We start from the raw sequence: 17,743 nt of genomic DNA on the forward strand, positions 1-17,743 counted from the left end.
CTTTTAAATAGCAACCAAAAATGATACTAATGTAAAACTTGTCTATGAATTTATTAGTAAAAATATTTAGATGTATTTTTTTGCTCCAGCATAAAATCCAGCCGAAAAACGTAAAACCAAAATGAATTCGAGCCGTGAAAAGTAAATGGCAAATATACCCAGATTCAAACTGGTCTAAAAACTGAATGTATAAAGCTATGTAGAATCGCGAAAGTCAGCCATAAATAAATAAATATTTGTCATGAGGTAGAAGCCCACAAGAAAGTTAAAGATTGAGAGTCGAATATATTCCATTTACGATTACGATTATTATGTGTAATAAATGTATAATAAATGTGTAAACTTTGAACTTTAATCGCATATTTCGTTTTTCTTTGCATCAAAATTAAATTCAAATTATGCCAAAGTTCGTTAAACCGTTACGGCTAGTTCCAAAATGAACTAGAACTGATATTCAATAGACATTTCACGACAGTCAACGGTTATGCAAAAGTTCGTTAAGCCGGTGCAGGTAGTTCCAAAATGAACTAGAATTGATGTTCAATTGAAAAACATCTGTTCATTTCATGACAGTCAACGGTGAATGGCAAAATCAACAACAGCTGTTCGATTCTGTGCGAATGTCTGTCTGTCATTTGACCAGCAGTATAAATTCACGGCCAACGCCAACGTACGAAATTCGCGGTCATCGTTTCGGCTACGCGGAAGACGCCCCAGTGCTTTATGTAATATGTTAAGCTGACGCAAAATATTCCTTTAGTCTACCAAAAATCGTGTGATATAAATAATTAGGCCATAGCATGTTGCTCTATCAAGTAAGTTCGGTGGCGCGCAGCACTCTGCAATTTCAGGCGAAATTGTTGCTCCCCGTTACTCAGCTAACATGTGCAGTCTTTCAATGCCGCCACCTGACCCCCATGAAAGAGTATGAGCAGCGCGTTGCTTCCGGTCAACTGATGACTGACGATAAGCAACAACAAACAATGAAGCAGCTGGACGCACTCTACCGTCGCCTCCAGGACTATCAACCAAGCACGCAAAGTTCATCTAGCGGTGGATTCCTTAAATCGATTTTTGGCAAGAAATCCAGTGAAGACACCGATGCCGATGATGACATGACCGCAGGCAGCCACTCCCCCAAGGGTCTCTACATCTACGGCAGCGTCGGCGTGGGCAAGACCACGCTAATGGATCTGTTCTTCGACTGCTGTACAGAGGTGTGTGTAAACAGCCGTTTTCTCAGAGGATACGATAAGGGAAATCTTTGGCTTATACAACGATATGTGTATAATACGTGAACTATATGACACAATAGGTAAAACCTAATTAGCCGAACAAGTGGCGAGCAACCGAACAGTTTAGCGTAATCTCTCACACCAGACTAAAAAATCTTCAGTTTCGCCCTTCTATATATCATAAGTATACATGATATAATGCATGCGAACGTACTGCTTTCTAATATCATGCTATGTGGTTTATAAACTTTTATTAATACTCTTACATAACACAGCCTATTTTTGTTAATGCTGCATGCTATCCTAGAACTCGAGCTGGAATCCTTCTTGAACAGTAGACTGGCTCACTTAGAGGACATTTTTACCGAGGACTGTTACGGCTAGAACTTTAGGCCCAAAGGCCCTTAACCAAAGGTCCCTTCCAACATTGCTAATACTATATGCTATACTTAATAATAATATATGAAATACCAAATTTAATTCACTTTCCCTTTTCAACAGATTCCCCGCAAGCGTCGAGTACACTTCACCGCCTTCATGACCAAAGTGCACGCGCTCATACACGATGCCAAGGAGCGGCAGGGTCCAGCGGATCGTGCCTTCAACTCGGAGAAACCCGAACCCTTCGACCCAACGAAGCCGGTCGCTGATTTGATCGCGAACGAGTCATGGCTCATTTGCTTTGACGAATTCCAAGTGACAGACATTGCGGACGCTATGATACTTAAGCGGCTCTTCACCCACCTATTTAGGCAGGGCATTGTTGTAGTGGCCACAAGCAATCGACACCCTGAGGATCTATATAAAAATGGATTGCAGCGCGTCAACTTTTTGCCGTTTATCGCACTGTTGCAGAAACGGTGCGCGACGGCAAAGCTCGACTCGATTGACTATCGGCGAATTGCTCAATCTGGCGACACGAATTATTTCGTGAAAGGTGAGACGGACGCCGAAGCCGATATGAATCGCATGTTCAAGATTCTGTGCGCCGAGGAGAATGACATCATTCGACCTCGCACAATCACGCATTTTGGTCGCGATTTGAAATTTGCACGCACGTGTGGCCAGGTCTTGGACAGCAGCTTCGACGAGCTTTGCGATCGCGTGAGTATTTCTCGATAATAATAATATTGGGACTGGCATTAATCTATGTTTCTTAGCCGTTAGCAGGTAGCGACTATCTGCAAATTGCACAGTACTTTCACACGGTGCTCATACACGACGTGCCTCAGCTGAATCTGAACGTTAGGTCCCAAATGCGTCGTTTTATTACGCTTATAGATACACTATACGATAATCGAGTGCGCGTAGTTATCTCAGCGGATGAATCGCTAGATAATCTATTTCAAATCTCGGACAAATCTAGTTCAATGTCTGATTCGGATCGTGCACTAATGGATGACTTAAAACTGAACGAGAATTCGGTGAGCAACCAATATGCCATTAAAAAATATGTTATTCTAATTCTAAACTTTTCTCTCTTTCATGCTACACAGTCGAGTGTTTTTACTGGTGAAGAGGAACTTTTTGCCTTTGAGCGAACAATATCACGTCTACACGAGATGCAGAAGCGAGAGTACTGGGAGCAGTGGGCGAAGCATCGCTGATTTAGCAACATATCCCATCCAAAATCAATGCAAATTTTTAGTGTAATTAGTAGAATTAAACGTTATCCTATTTTCTGCTGGCCGTCACAAATCAATTACTTTTTGTGTTATTATTTACATATTTATAACGCCCTAATCCAATTAATTTAGCTCTTATCAGTCCATTTATTAATTGAGTAACGAGCACCAGCACAATCCAAATCATTATCAGTCCAATATTATAAAAAGCTATGTGAAGGCGTGGCGATATTAGCACAATCGTAATTATTACAAATATTTATCTATGACTGACTGTATATTTGTGTGAATGAATGTCTTTGTTCGTATGTATGTCTGTAAGTACACCTGCCTGTTTGTATATAAGTATAGACAAATGTAGTTGTTAATGTATGTATGTTTCCCAATGGCAAACACAAGTATACTGCTAAAAAAGAATTATTTGGTCTAGTGCTCTACTCTGCGATTCTCATGAATTCAAGTAGGTCCTGCTTGTCTTCATGCTTTCAACTTAGGCAAGGTGGTGTAAGCTAACAAGTATTGTATTGTATTGTAAGAAGTTATGTATGTATATATGCATGTACACAAGTGTATATATGTGTAGATATATGTGTAGATATATATATATATATATATATATGTAGGCATATCAATGCTTGTTAGTATGTAAACGTACATATATGTATGCACCTGTGGGTATGAGAGTTTATATGTAGGAATATGTATGCGCGTACGTTGTTGGCACGTGTGTAGATTTGTGTTTCACCTACACACACACCCTGAGGCTGCGCTGACTATGCAAGAATTTCCTAGCCTGCTGGCTATGAGTTCTGACTTTGAAGTCATTTTCATTATATGCTCGAAAAAAAACATATTTGGGTATAACACTTGTCAATAGTTTTTGCCGAAATCAAATGAAAACTCTTTTCCACTTACCTTTATACAAAGATTAGTGTTTGGATTTTCCTGTTAAATCGAGTCAAAAGAAGCCTCAGTCTTAGCTTAATTATAAGTCCCGGTTCCATTATGGACGGCAAGTCTTTGATTGTGAACAAAACCTTGCCTTTCGGTAAGCCCCGTAAATGTCTGCATATAACGTGCTCTACACTCATGATATGAATCTGGTTTACTCAGATGCGTCATTGCTAACGGTTAACATATCGCTGCGTCAGGTGGAGGAGATAGCATCGAGCTTATCCCAGCGTTGTGTCGTCTCTGGTGTAAATGAAATCGCCTGGGCCCTGAGAGCGCTCATGCTGACAGACTTGACTACGCTGTCGGGAGATGACACCCGAGCGAACGTGCGTCGACTATGTGTGCGCGCTTGCTATCCCTTTGAACCGCAGTTCTTCGACAAATACTTTGAGCGCACGCTCCTGCTGGACATTCACTGTGCTGCTGTTTGTGTGTATCCGGCGCGTGTTAAGGACGCCTATACAACAATTCAGCAGTTTAACCAATTGGATAGCGTGGCTATTGCTGCTGTGGCAACTGGATTTCCCACAGGCCAATATGGTCTGCAGACGCGCTTGCAGGAAATAAGTCACGCCATCCTGGCGGGCGCCACAGAGATTGACGTTGTTATCAACCGGCAGCTGGCGCTTTTAGGCGACTGGGAGGCGCTCTACAACGAGGTGGTGCTCATGCGCAGTGCCTGCGGTGACCACGCAATTCTCAAGACCATTTTGGCTATTGGTGAGCTGGGTACTATGGAAAATGTAAGTAGCCCGCTGCTGCATGCAACAGCTGCATTTTCTCCTGAATTTCTGTTATTTTCAGGTCTACAAAGCCTCCATGGTATGCATGATGGCGGGCGCAGACTTTCTAAAGACCTCCACAGGCAAGGAGGTTGTGAATGCGACCCTGCCAGTCGGCTTGGTTATGATATTTGCCATACAAGAGTTCAAGCGACGCACTTGCCAAAAAGTTGGCCTGAAGGCAGCGGGTGGGGTACGCACAGTGCGAGACGCGGTCTCTTGGATGACGCTCGTTAACGAGACGCTGGGAAGTCGTTGGTTGACACCGCATCGCTTTCGTTTTGGCGCTTCCGGGCTGCTGGATGACATTGAAAAAGTTGTGCGCGACGGTGTTGCCATATTGGAACGCGAGGCTGCTGAGGCCAATCAGACTAATCCGCAGGCATCAGAGGAAGGTAGTGTAGATGCTACTTGCAAGGAGCTGCGCAAAAAGCAGCAATCGGAAAATTAATTGTGCGTTCTCATCACACAAAACAATGCAAAATGTATTTCATTTTATTAAATTTTCGCCAGGAATAAATGTGATCAGGAAGAAGTGTGAAAAATAAGTGTGACCAGGTTGTGTGTCTATACGCGTTGGTATTTTTATTCGTTTGGTATTTGTACATACATGGTTTTTTACTGTTAACCGCATTTGGTCACATTGAGTACAAAACTATTGAAAAAATTACTTTAATTTAAGACAATTTCGCATCCTTGCTCCGCCCACTCATCGCTGCTGTAATGGTAAGTGCACTCCCAATCAACGCGTAGTCGCCAGCAGCCGGAACCAGACATTTCAGCCTAGCGCAAATACCACATTAAGTAGAAGAAAACACAAACTGAAAACGCTGACTGCGCCCTCGCCCGCCCACTTTGCAAGCGGCAAAACCTGTGCAACTTGCAACTGCGGCCGCAAGCATAATAGGAGTTCGCATAACCACATACCACCAAAACCTCAACCACCACCACAAGCACAGCACCCCGATCATCCAGCATGTATCCCTGGAACTCCTCCACGTACAGCGGCCAAGTGCCCACTGGTGGCCTAACCAGGGTAAATACGCCACGCACAGCCAATACTCTAATGCAACACTCCACTCCACCCACCTTTGCACTATCTACTGCTGTTCACATTAATTATTTACTACTACTATTTGTTCGTTTCCACGATGAATGCACGCTGCGGGGGGCGCAGTCGGCAATTGGTCGCATTCTTGCGAATCCATTTTCAGCTCTTGTTTTTTGTGTTATCATCGTTCGCCCATTTCCAGAGCCCAGCTTAATCCAGCAACATCCGAATGAGCTGTCGACGCTTATCTCATGTCGCTATGTGTTTCATATTTTGTGTGTTGTTTCTCTCAATTCTCTCAAATTCGTGTCATCGCCATTACTCACACTCTCATGTATTCGCGCACATCGACTGGTTGGCCCACTTTGCCCGACACTGTATGCTATGTCTCGTTCCAGACGATGCCGAATGGTTTGGACGACCAGGAGAAGCTGCTCGCCGAGGCGGCCGGTGCAGCACGCAAACAGGCATTCCAAATGAATCACTTTCTGGACAAGGAGCGCATGCTGGACGCCCTCAAGTGTGCTAGCACAATGTTAAGCGAGTTGCGCACCTCGATGCTATCCCCCAAGAGCTACTATGAGCTATGTAAGTACATATTGGATTGACAAATAGATGTATATTCTTCATATATTTCCATTTGTGTACAGACATGTCCGTCACGAATGAGCTGTGCCACCTGGAGCTGTATCTCAGCGAGAAAAGCAATAAAGAGACGGATCTGTATGAATTGGTTCAGTATTCGCACACGATAGTCCCGCGCCTCTACCTGCTCATCACAGTGGGCATTGTATACATTAAGAACGACTCGACGCTTAAGCGCAGCATTCTCAAGGATCTGGTGGAGATGTGTCGTGGTGTGCAGCATCCTCTGCGCGGCCTCTTTCTTCGCAACTATCTGCTGCAGTGCACCCGCAACATACTACCCGATGTGCTGGTGGCGGAGAACGAGCACGAGGGCAATGTGTACGATGCCATCGATTTTGTATTGACGAATTTCGCAGAAATGAATAAATTGTGGGTGCGCATGCAGCATCAGGGCCATTCCAGCGAGAAGACGCGCCGGGAAAAGGAGCGCGAAGAACTGAAAATTCTGGTGGGCACGAATCTGGTGCGTCTGTCGCAGCTGGAGTCCGCCACACTGGAGACTTACAGGCGTCTGATACTACCCGGCATACTAGAACAGGTGGTTAGCTGTCGGGATGCCATCGCGCAGGAGTATCTGATGGAGTGCATTATTCAGGTATTTCCCGATGAGTTTCATCTGCAGACACTTGATCCGTTCCTAAAGTCCTGCGCCCAGCTGGAGACAGGCGTGAATGTTAAGAACATTATTATTTCGCTAATTGAACGACTGGCGGCCTATAATCAACGCAGCGGCAAGGTAAGTGCTCCATTCAAATATTAATTGAGATTTTATTATAATCAAATTTTATTACAGACGAGCGGCAATGCCATTGATGCCATCATACCCGCCGAAGTGGAGCTATTTGAGGTGTTCAGCGTGCAGGTGGCAAACATTGTGCAGACCCGCACAGATATGCCGCTCGAGGACACAATATCGCTACAAGTGGCCTTACTCAGCTTGGCGCAGAAAGTGTATGCCGATCGCGTCGACTATGTGGACAAAGTGCTGGGCACAACCGCACAAATACTCGATCGCATGAACATGAACAAGTGAGTGCTCATTTCGTTATCTCTGGATATGAAAATACGTTAATTGTTACACTTAACTTGCAGCATTTCACACCTGTTGTCCGTTAATCAGGAACTTTCGCGCCTGCTTCGCATCTGCATAGATTTCTACAATAATGCGCTGACCATTATACAATTGAATAACTTTTGTCCGCTGCTGGAAAAGTTCGATTACACCTCGCGAAAATCGTTGGCATTATATTTGGTTATGAACATATTGGAGAATGAAACTCTGGTGCCCACAGCCGATCAGGCGGACAGCATATTGACGATCATAACACCGCTGATCAAGGACGATGAGACGAGCACGACGGCTGCCAATAATAGCGCGGATGCCGAGGAGTTTGCGGAAGAGCAGGGCGTAGTGGCACGGTAAGTTGTCGCTGCATTCAAATTAAGTTGAAACTCAATTTCATATGTCTTTTATTTCGCAGTTTTATACACCTCCTGAAGTCCGATGAGCCGGACATGCAATACAAAATGCTGCAAATAGCGCGCAAACATTTGGGCAACGGCGGCGGCCAGAGACTGAAGCATGTCCTGCCGCCACTTGTGTTCGCCGCTTATCAGCTGGCATTTAAATACAAAGCAATTGCTGAACAGGATGAGAACTGGGACAAGAAGTGTCAGAAGATTGTGCAGTACTGTCACAGCACAATCAGTGCATTGGCCAAAGCGGATTTGCCTGATTTGGCGTTGCGCCTGTATCTGCAGGGCGCTTTGGTTATTGGCGAGATACGTTATACAAATCACGAGACTGTGGCGTATGAATTTATGACGCAGGCCTTCTCGTTGTACGAGGATGAGATATCCGATTCGAAGGCACAACTGGCGGCCATAACGCTCATTATGTCCACATTTGAGCAAATGTCCTGTTTCGGCGAGGAGAACGCCGAGCCGCTGCGCACCAACTGTGCGCTGGCTGCGTCCAAGCTGCTCAAAAAGCCAGATCAGTGTCGCGGCGTTGTGGCCTGTGCGGCGCTCTTCTGGAGCGGCAAGTAAGTCAATCGCGAATAAACATTTGAAATCAGACATTTGAAAATTTCAATACTTCCAGGCAAAATGGAGAGGAGATGCGCGATGAGAAGCGTACGCTGGATTGTCTGAAGAAGGGCGCACGCATAGCCTCACAGTGTCTGGATACGGGCGTGCAAGTGCAACTGTACGTGGAACTATTGAATCACTATCTGTTCTACTTTGAGCGTGGCAACTCACTCATCACAGTCGCCATGCTGAATCAGGTAAGGGCCCACACTGAACACAACCAATGTGCTGCACTACATTCTATTGTATTTTCCAGCTCATTGCCAAGGTAAACGAAGAGCTGCCCAATCTGGAACCCAGCGAGGAAACTAAGCAGATTGAGAGTCATTATAAGAATACGCTGGCGCACTTGCGCAGCCGCATGGAGTCCAATGACACCGCACTGGAAGTCTCCTTTGCCGGCATCACACTCAATTAATGATGAACTCCTCCTCCACCTTCTCCATTTGCTAACCACTTAAAAACACAGCAAACAACGCCCCTCATACACGCCTATTTTTGTAAAGCTACTTATCAGTGAGCAAATAGTAAAACCCACTCTTCAAAAGGCTGGTTAAACAGAGAATAATGCAGAACCTTGCAAAACGATCAAAAACAACGGTAACAACTGTGTTTTCTAAAAGAAACGAAATTCCATGATAAATTGTAGATTGTTTAGGATAGTGCAAGAACTATCCAAAAAAGTGCTTATGACTTTGATTTTCGATTATATAATTGTAAGTGCAAAGTATCAACATTCTTAATGATTTTTCTCCTTTATTATCGCGTATTTAGTTCATAATTACAAGTAATTACCCCCCATAAAGAATTGTATTTTATTGTATTCTATTATTTAACCCCTTGCAAAAGAAAAAAACAAAAAAAATAAATAAATAAATAAAGATGTGAAATATTGTTAAACAAAGGAAAAGATCTAAAACGAAAAATTATACCATTATAAATTAATCATTAACCAATTATTGATTATATGCAATTTGATAGATTTTTGATTGTGGATAAATAAAGTTAAGATCAAATTGTTTTTAGCCAATTAATAGTCAAATATTAAGTATTCGAATGTTATTGTCACGACGAATGGGGATAAGGAAAGACGACGCAAACATGAAATACAATTCGTTTATTAAAAATATACATACATTATAAAGCCGAACACGTTCAATCCGGTTATAAATCAGTTAACTTAGCTTTCATTTACAATACATGAGTGTGGATAAGTAGACGTAGACCCAACTCGTTCCTAATCATTTCTTTGAATACCTTTGCGCATCTCATATCATGCCTCGATCAAAATAACCTGATTGGTGGACCAAGCGCATTCCAAAGTCCTTCGACGATAATACGATTTGCTATTTACTGTGGCAGTATTATGTGTGAGAGAGAGTGTGGTTCGGGGCAGGACGGTAAGGTTAATATGTGGCAGTTTCGTGTTACGAATTGATTTGCAGTTCCATATCCATCGAGAGCTCAGAAAATTAATCGTTCAGGGAGAGGTGGCTATAAAAGTTGAAGAGTTATTTCGTTGGGTGCTGGAGCTGGACTTGGACACGGGGGCAGTTAACAATGTTGTCGTCTCAGCGCGACTTAAAGCTAATCATTTTTAGTATCTAAGTTCTAGCATAAATTTACAATTAGAAGCGCCTAATTCACTTTCAGTGTCGTAGCAAATGGAAAATTTTGAAACATGAGATAAATTGTTCGTCACGGCGTATAGCTCGAGATTACGAGAAGTTTGCCACTCGGCTCCATTTATACCGACTTCGTGTTGTAGTAGTTGTAGACGTACGGCCAGGAGGCCAGCACGTACTCCTCGATGCCGCACTCATTGGAGCCGCGCAATATGCGGAAGTAGCCGTGCTCACCCCACCAGGGACCCCACGAGTTGGCCGCAATCTGGTAAATGGGAGAAATTAAAGTTAAGTAAATACGTTTCCCATCTCCCATCTTAATCAATGTTCCTTCATCTACTTACCCAGTACTTGACGCCATCGTGCTCCTCACCCCAGCCGACAAGCTTCACCGAATGGAAGCCGGTGGGTGCACCGCGATTGGCAGCCGTCTGACGGTAGATGCCGCCCGAGTAGGAGAAGAAGTCGCGGTAGATGCGCATGGTGGCCTGTACGGGTCCCGAGTGATAGATCTCAGCCATGATATCTGCCTCGCGACTCAGACTGTACGCAGGGCCCACTGTGTACAAGCTATCCCTATTGACGCCATACGCCGGCTGGCAGCCGTTGGCCTTCAGGGAACGACTATTGTGGCGTTGAATCTTGCAGCTGTCCCTATGCTGTGTGTATGGATAGCACTTCTCATCGAGAACGCCCTTCTTATGCAGGTAACGCCAGGCGGCATCGAGATGCCCGCCCTCGCAGCCCTGCTGGCGACGCGTACAGGAGAGTATGTTCTGTGCCGACAGCTGGACCACTTCCTTGCCCTGACTCTGGATAGCGAAACGATCGGATGCCACCGAAGTGGTGGACAGCACCCAGGAGGAACCGCACCAGCCCTGATCGGGCACCTCGGATATATAGCTGGACCACTTCTCTACGGCGTTGAATTTACTTGGCAGATCATCCGATGGATTGGTCAAACGTGTCATCGCCTTGACCCGATAGGTGGGCTCCTTGGTGCCCAGGCGCAGGCGCAGACCCTCGCTGTACTTGTGGCCCCACCATTCGTCGTATTTGCGCGCCGACCAGCCCAGCCGATGAATCGAATTGACGCTATGGACCAGCTCGTCGTCGGTCAGGCACAAATCCGTGTCGCACTGCACCCGGCCGCCGTCCAGACAACGGCACTCGTTGCAATTGTCCCACGTGGTGTTGTACTTGTGGAAATAGATGCCGTTGTGCAGGCAGCTGAGCACCGGATCCGGCTCATTGAAGCAGAACGAACGGTAGTCCGGACAGCAGTCACCGGAGTCATCCCGATCGCAAAACTCATCGCAATAGCACAGTGTTGCTGTAAGTGAGGGAAATATGCAACAGTTAGCAGATTTATGAAGACTGTCTGACAAGGACAAAAAGGAAGAGATATGGGAAAATATTTGGAGTAAGAACTAACTGGATATGGGTAAGTGGAACAAAGGGAAATATTTCGAATTAGGTTGTGACTAGGCATATGGGGAAATATTTAAATTAGATACTAAATATTCAAATATGGGTAGCATATACGGAATTATTTGAATAAGACACTATTTTAATGTAGAAATATAGGGAAATATTTAAATCAGGTACAATATTGGGAATTGATTGAATTTGGTATTAACTGAACATGTAAACATGGGCAGCATATAGGGATATATTTGAATAAGGAACAATATTCAATGATGATGTAACCCCTTGCTTTTTGGCCGATTTGGGTCAAAATTTTGATTTGCATATTTTTGATGCCAATCGATAGTTCTGATCCTTACGAGTCCAAAATGGTATAAAATTCCAAAATCTGTCATTATTTGGCCGAGATATTCCAAAAAATCATCAAAAAAGGTTGACTTCAGAAACGAACCGTTTTTTGGTCAACAACTTTTTTTAACCAATCGATTTTTAATTTCTTTAAATGCCAATTTATAGTAGGGATCCGTACAAATTCAAAAAGGTATAAAATTATAAATTCGGGCATTTTATGGCCGAGATATTACAAAAAAATCATCAAAAAAGTTTTGATTTTCGATCCGAACCCGATTTTGACAAAAAACGTGATGTAACCCCTTGCTTTTTGGCCGATTTGGGTCAAAATTTTGATTTGCATATTTTTGATGCCAATCGATAGTTCTGATCCTTACGAGTCCAAAATGGTATAAAATTCCAAAATCTGTCATTATTTGGCCGAGATATTCAAAAAAATCATCAAAAAAGGTTGACTTCAGAAACGAACCGTTTTTTGGTCAACAACTCTTTTTAACCAATCGATTTTTAATATCTTTAAAAGCCAATTTATAGTAGGGATCCGTACGAATTCAAAAAGGTATAAAATTATAAATTCGGACATTTTTTGGCCGAGATATTACAAAAAAATCATCAAAAAAGTTTTGATTTTCGATCCGAACCCGATTTTGACAAAAAACGTGATGTAACCCCTTGCTTTTTGGCCGATTTGGTTCAAAATTTTGATTTGCATATTTTTGATGCCAATCGATAGTTCTGATCCTTACGAGTCCAAAATGGTATAAAATTCCAAAATCTGACATTATTTGGCCGAGATATTCCAAAAAATCATCAAAAAAGGTTGACTTCAGAAATGAACCGTTTTTTGGTCAATAACTTTTTTTAACCAATCAATTTTTAATTTCTTTGAATGCCAATTTATAGTAGGGATCCGTACGAATTCAAAAAGGTATAAAATTATAAATTCGGACATTTTTTGGCCGAGATATTACAAAAAAATCATCAAAAATCAATATTCAAAAAATATCTATATAAGGTACTATATTAATATGAGGAAATATTTGAGTTTCGTACTAACTGGATATACAAATATGGATAGCATAAAAGAAAATACTTAAATAATATGTAGAAATATGGTGAAATATTTAAATAGGCTACTATATGAATATGGGGAAATAATTGAATCTGGTACTAACTGGATATAGGCAACGAGCAGCCGTCGCGCCGATCCTTGCAGCATGTGTTCTGTCGCGCACAATACGGACCCGGGAAGTCCAGTTTCAGTGTGTGATCGTAGGCAACGGCCAGGCCTAGAAGCACCAGGAGTAGTGAGAGCCCCAGCAGGGCGCACTTGACAGCCATGTCTTGTAGTTGAAAATGCAGCTAGGCGCGTTCAACTGTAAATGATAAAGTAAATAGATTAGTGTGGAAATTAACCCAAATATTTTTGTTTATCTAATCCCAACTAGTCTGGAGGTCTATGAGATCATCGGTCGCAAATTGTGAGGCTGCGATTAGATAAGAAGTTTGCAATTTGTCAACAAATTAGCTATCTCAGCTCTTATCAGCGTTTGTTTTTTTTTTTTTTTATTTTTGTTTAATAGAAAGCTCCTGAAATTTGCGTATTACGCATACGCCCCATGCAGCGATAAATATGAACATCAAAGTCTAATTAAGTCTCGATGAATTTCAATTATGCATGGCTAAATAAAGCTGAGGTAGCTCTAAACTGGTTTCGCTGGCTTCCTAATTTCAGCATTTGCATAGCTTTTTTTTATCGGTTTTGTGGTATAGTTAAGAACTGGAGCTGAGGCTAGAGACGTAGTAAAAATCTACGAAATCAATTAGTTTATCACATATTTTTGGCTTGTAAAAATAAAGTTAAGGAGCTCACGCACACAAACCCCTTGGAAATTTCACGCTCATCAGAAATTCACTTCATGCATTGTCAAATCACATTTATGATGATCAAGAGTATGTGCCAGCAGATACCCTGTAGTCATATTGCCAAAAGGTTTATGGGAAAATGAAATGAATTGTAGATTGTTTGGGATGTAAGAGAAGACAAGTTCCTTGATCCCAATTAAGGCACTTGTGGATTCTTATGAATCAATTTCTTTTAGGGACTCAAATAGATGTGTGTGTGACAAACACAGGCAACGAGATGATATGCTACGCGTAGTGCCAAAGTTGTGGGCCACAATTGGCAACATAAACATAGCCCGAAACGCCAGCAATCAAATAACAGTAAACTTTTAAAAAATTCTGATGACGTCAGCTTTAAAAACTCATTTTAAGCCCGAAAGTTTTTTATTTTTTTTTTTTTTGTCTTTGGTTCAGGCACCGAATCCAAATTTACGCAAAGGCAGCAAAAAATGAAAATAGTAATAAAAAAAAAGAAGCACAAAGCGCCCGTTTTTGCTGGGTTCCGGACACGGGACTCGGAGAGTTATGACAGAGCATTAAACTTGTTTGACTTAAACAAAAAATAATAATAAATAAAAATGATAATAATAAAGAAGGTTTATTACTTATTTAAATGCAAATTGCAAATAGATTTTTCCAGTTTCGTGAGTTTTTATGCTTATATTGTGTTAATTTTTTTTTTTTTATGGAGTGCCACAAAATGTATTTAATTATCGTATCATAAATACTTTTTGAATAATTCGGGGTGTTCAAACATTTGTATAAAATTCGCAACTCTTTTTTGTTTTCATTTTTTTCTAAAGCTGAACCCGTTTTTAATTATGTGTTAAGTTATTTAAGAGTTTGATTCACCAATTAGTTAGCCAAATTCAATTAGCTAAAACTCTGGAATGTGTTAATTGATATAAGGGAAACTAATTTTAAATATGTGCTTAACGGACGAGCTTGAATTGTTTAATAAAACGTGATAAAAATAGCTTTATCTTATTTGGCTCTGCAAATTTTCAGAGTTTATTTACCCCAATTGAAATATACTCTAATGAAACCAGAAATATATCGTTGTTATCAAATATTTCTAAAATAAATAAACAATAATTTGAATTAAGCTGTTTGTTACACATTTATAGACATGCATTGAAAAAGAATTTCACATATTTTCGAAGTGTGAATAAAATATAATTGCACTATTTCTATTAATTCACATTTGCACATTAAATTTTTCAAAAGTGTTTGAACAATTTTGCAAGTTTTCCAAAATTATTGGCATAGTAAAAGAGCGCACATAATCGAAACTCATAAATTTAAATTTAAGCATTATCACTTTGCGAATTTGTAAATATATTAAGTATACGTATTCATACTAACTTTTTTGATAACTTGCACAATGAATGAGGGCCTTATTCAAAATTTAACACTACAGCCAATAAGTTCTTTTGCCAAACAGTACCGTAATAATAATATAATCAATTGTTTTTCCTTTTTTCTTTTCGCCAACACGTTCCTCAAGCGATCGCGGCCAGCCGATGACTGAACTCAATAAAAGTTATTGGGCACCATCAAACCAAAGCCGTCGCTGCTGTTGAGGTCTCTTTTGCAAATGCTTTTGCTGTTGTTTACTTTTTTGTTTGCTGTTACTGTTAAGCGCCTGCAATGAACGCTGCGGTGTGTAGGTGGTGTGCGAAAGAGAGAGCGCGAGAGAGCGAGAGACGCAGAGAGCGCGAGAGTGCGCGAACGCGTTGGCTATAACAGCACTGTTAAGTTTACAGTGTTTGTGACAAAGCTGCGCTGTTGTTGCCCACCGCTTGCTGCTTGTATAGAGGTGCGAAAGAGATCGGAGAGCGCATTGCCTTAGCTGTAGCACTTCCGTTAACAGAGACAGTTTTCTAAGCTCTCCCACTGCACAACAATAATAGCTTTATATGGCAAATTTCAGAGAAGATGCAAAAAGACACTTTCCAAGTGTGTGAATGCATGCGTGTGTATGTGTATTCTCCACTAGTATCACGTATGCCTCGCCAGATGCAAACCTGTGATATGTAACACAGACATGGAATTTTGGTAAAATTCCTTAAATTGTTTGCCAAGACCTTTGGCCGGGGCAAAGGCGTGAGCATTTCTTGTGCGCAGTTAATTTACGAATATATTTTTGTTTTCAATGTTTGTTTGCCTGTTTGTGTTTATTATCAAACGAAATTGATACGATATATCTACAAACGTACTTAATTGTATCCAATTTAAGTTCAAGGCTGTAAAACCAAATCAAAATATAGATAAATTCTACAAACATACCATATATGTATGCATATCAAATATTTATTCAATTTCTTGTTTGCCAAAATTGTGCGAAATTTGAATAAATAGCTTCTTGTACTCAAATATATGTACATTGAAAAAAAGAAACTGAAATCTGTGCACGTTTCAATATGATCAGATACTATCTGGATCTGGCATTTCGCTTGGCATCATTCAGAACTTCTGGTTTTCCCATAAATACAATGCAGGAATTTGCATATTTTTTATTATGTACAATATTTTCACAGCCGCTGCGAAATCTATTTAGAGAGCTGCCAGTTCTTTAAGATTCGGCTCTCCATTCTCTATTTGGAGATTATTTAGAATATTAGAGTTTGTTTAAAAGAAATTGCAAATGAGCTTCGTAGATATTTATCGTAACTCAGTTTTAACGCCCACAAAGAGCAGATGATAATAAACAAACGGCAACAAAGGAACTGAAGAAATATAAGCCGACACATTAAGAAAGCTAATTAAAATCGACTCAGGCCAACTGAGTCTCTACTCAGTCCTCATATCCATAAACACCCCAGAGCATATCAAGCCATGGAAATAAAGCCATCAGACGTCGACATTTGCTAATTCCCAGTGTCGCCATTTGCTTGACATTAAACTTAAGTTTTATGGCCGATTTCTGTCTGAGTACAAAAATCGCTTTTGGGCCAAACGCAAACAAACAAAAGAATCGCAGAAACCGGAGATTGAACAGACCAAAAAAAAAAAAAAAAAACAAAATGAAAATGAATAAATAAACAACAACATAATGTTGACCCATTACAAAGAGAGTGGACACAGCATAAAGAAACTCTTTGTCCGCCGGCTGGCTAGGATGAGAGGACAACATAACAATACCCACAATTTTGGTAAATGCTAAATGTTTAAGAAGTCAAAAAAAAAAAAACAGTTGAAGGCATTCAACGTTGCAACTCACCAGAAACGGAAATGCTTTCTATGATTCAGCAAAACTTTAATCTTATATGATGGATTCGAAAATCGACAACGTAAACCTTGGCCAGGGTAATGAGTAATAGAGTACATAAAAAATTTGGCATTATTTAACTTTGGTTCTAAATAAATGACTGGCTGTATCAATATATGCAATGCAAACTCCAAGGTCACACGTTCTTATCATTGAAGAACTCAATTCCCTTCTGATTCATGCCAGGCACTATGATATATATATATATATATATAATCGACGAAATTGATGTACACATAGATAAAACCAAGGTCAGATTGCGTTCTGTTAAGAATTACTAAATATATACCCTATGCTATATATATCTATTCCATATACTATGTACTATATATATATACATACCATATGCCATATACTATATTATAGATTATACACGATCTAATTTTTTTCTTTTTTTTATTAATTATATCTTTTATACTATATATTAAGTGTTCAGGGAAAAGTCGGAATATAAGGAAATTCGGTTTGGCACAGATTTTTATAAAAATAAAAGCGTTTGGTAGCGTTTACGCAATGCTTTTCTTTAAAAAAGTCAATAGTATCACCGACTTATATTTCATTCCAAATTTTAATCGGTTAATTTTGTGCACAATTAAATGAATTTGCTACGAAAAGAACAACAATAGGAATATGTGTGTATGCATGTGTCTAGCTATTGAACTTGAATTCTGTTTCAAGTACAAAAACTGAATTGTCTAATGTGAATAATGGCGATGACAACATGTCCGGAGCGTGTCGTCTCTATAGGCACACTAATTGCTACGTCATTTGTTGGGT

The 17,743-nt window shown here is 40.8% G+C and overlaps 4 protein-coding genes across 8 annotated transcripts; 3 read left to right on the forward strand and 1 right to left on the reverse strand.

Annotated features, from left to right (window-relative positions):
* Positions 1 to 570: 570 nt before the first annotated feature.
* On the forward strand, positions 571 to 2,940 carry LOC115760983 (putative ATPase N2B). Of its 2 annotated transcripts, XM_030702586.1 has the most exons (4): positions 574 to 1,217; positions 1,737 to 2,339; positions 2,396 to 2,659; positions 2,732 to 2,940. In XM_030702586.1, exons 1-4 carry the CDS (start codon positions 801 to 803, stop codon positions 2,840 to 2,842), a joined length of 1,395 nt encoding a protein of 464 aa, XP_030558446.1. In that variant the 5' UTR covers positions 574 to 800; the 3' UTR covers positions 2,843 to 2,940. The 2 variants fall into 2 exon arrangements, with proteins under 2 accessions (XP_030558447.1, XP_030558446.1); XM_030702587.1 differs by lacking the exon at positions 2,732 to 2,940 and having other exon boundaries at positions 571 to 1,217; positions 2,406 to 2,548.
* A 774-nt stretch (positions 2,941 to 3,714) lies between these two features.
* Positions 3,715 to 5,136, forward strand: LOC115760740 (deoxyribose-phosphate aldolase-like). Its single transcript, XM_030702217.1, has 3 exons — positions 3,715 to 3,908; positions 3,974 to 4,557; positions 4,619 to 5,136. The coding sequence occupies exons 1-3, from the start codon at positions 3,866 to 3,868 to the stop codon at positions 5,045 to 5,047; spliced, it is 1,056 nt and encodes a 351-aa protein (XP_030558077.1). The 5' UTR covers positions 3,715 to 3,865; the 3' UTR covers positions 5,048 to 5,136.
* Positions 5,137 to 5,233: 97 nt separating this feature from the next.
* Positions 5,234 to 8,980, forward strand: LOC115761154 (vacuolar protein sorting-associated protein 35). 3 transcript variants are annotated; one of them, XM_030702827.1, is made up of 8 exons: positions 5,234 to 5,322; positions 6,046 to 6,235; positions 6,298 to 7,031; positions 7,089 to 7,324; positions 7,388 to 7,714; positions 7,777 to 8,340; positions 8,400 to 8,583; positions 8,643 to 8,980. In XM_030702827.1, exons 1-8 carry the CDS (start codon positions 5,320 to 5,322, stop codon positions 8,802 to 8,804), a joined length of 2,400 nt encoding a protein of 799 aa, XP_030558687.1. In that variant the 5' UTR covers positions 5,234 to 5,319; the 3' UTR covers positions 8,805 to 8,980. The 3 variants fall into 3 exon arrangements, with proteins under 3 accessions (XP_030558687.1, XP_030558686.1, XP_030558685.1); XM_030702826.1 differs by lacking the exon at positions 5,234 to 5,322 and adding an exon at positions 5,380 to 5,632; XM_030702825.1 differs by lacking the exon at positions 5,234 to 5,322 and having other exon boundaries at positions 5,894 to 6,235.
* Positions 8,981 to 9,069: 89 nt separating this feature from the next.
* LOC115761155 (tubulointerstitial nephritis antigen-like) lies at positions 9,070 to 15,217 on the reverse strand. Of its 2 annotated transcripts, none has more exons than XM_030702828.1 (4): positions 15,061 to 15,217; positions 12,966 to 13,166; positions 10,356 to 11,344; positions 9,070 to 10,276 (listed from the first exon to the last, which is right to left on the reverse strand). In XM_030702828.1, exons 2-4 carry the CDS (start codon positions 13,129 to 13,131, stop codon positions 10,133 to 10,135), a joined length of 1,299 nt encoding a protein of 432 aa, XP_030558688.1. In that variant the 5' UTR covers positions 13,132 to 13,166; positions 15,061 to 15,217; the 3' UTR covers positions 9,070 to 10,132. The 2 variants fall into 2 exon arrangements, with proteins under 2 accessions (XP_030558688.1, XP_030558689.1); XM_030702829.1 differs by having other exon boundaries at positions 15,143 to 15,158.
* Positions 15,218 to 17,743: the final 2,526 nt, after the last annotated feature.

The sequence above is a fragment of the Drosophila novamexicana genome, unplaced genomic scaffold, assembly GCF_003285875.2.
Source record: "Drosophila novamexicana strain 15010-1031.04,08,12 unplaced genomic scaffold, DnovRS2.1 tig00000462-arrow-pilon, whole genome shotgun sequence".
Classification (NCBI taxonomy): Eukaryota; Metazoa; Arthropoda; class Insecta; order Diptera; family Drosophilidae; genus Drosophila; species Drosophila novamexicana.

Bases quoted from the DNA above. Each gene is read 5' to 3' on its own strand.
- LOC115761154 (XM_030702825.1), top strand. From the start codon at position 5,899: ATGTCGCTATGTGTTTCATATTTTGTGTGTTGTTTCTCTCAATTCTCT. The intron at 7,715-7,776 runs GTAAGTTGTCGC...TTTATTTCGCAG, and splicing joins GAGCAGGGCGTAGTGGCACG to TTTTATACACCTCCTGAAGT. The intron at 8,341-8,399 runs GTAAGTCAATCG...CAATACTTCCAG, and splicing joins GCGCTCTTCTGGAGCGGCAA to GCAAAATGGAGAGGAGATGC.
- LOC115761155 (XM_030702828.1), bottom strand. From the start codon at position 13,131: ATGGCTGTCAAGTGCGCCCTGCTGGGGCTCTCACTACTCCTGGTGCTT. The intron at 11,345-12,965 runs GTTAGTACCAGA...CCTCACTTACAG, and splicing joins CTGCTCGTTGCCTATATCCA to CAACACTGTGCTATTGCGAT. The intron at 10,277-10,355 runs GTAAGTAGATGA...CCCATTTACCAG, and splicing joins ACGATGGCGTCAAGTACTGG to ATTGCGGCCAACTCGTGGGG.
- LOC115760983 (XM_030702586.1), top strand. From the start codon at position 801: ATGTTGCTCTATCAAGTAAGTTCGGTGGCGCGCAGCACTCTGCAATTT. The intron at 1,218-1,736 runs GTGTGTGTAAAC...CCTTTTCAACAG, and splicing joins TCTTCGACTGCTGTACAGAG to ATTCCCCGCAAGCGTCGAGT. The intron at 2,660-2,731 runs GTGAGCAACCAA...CATGCTACACAG, and splicing joins TAAAACTGAACGAGAATTCG to TCGAGTGTTTTTACTGGTGA.
- LOC115760740 (XM_030702217.1), top strand. From the start codon at position 3,866: ATGGACGGCAAGTCTTTGATTGTGAACAAAACCTTGCCTTTCG. The intron at 3,909-3,973 runs GTAAGCCCCGTA...TGGTTTACTCAG, and splicing joins GAACAAAACCTTGCCTTTCG to ATGCGTCATTGCTAACGGTT. The intron at 4,558-4,618 runs GTAAGTAGCCCG...TGTTATTTTCAG, and splicing joins AGCTGGGTACTATGGAAAAT to GTCTACAAAGCCTCCATGGT.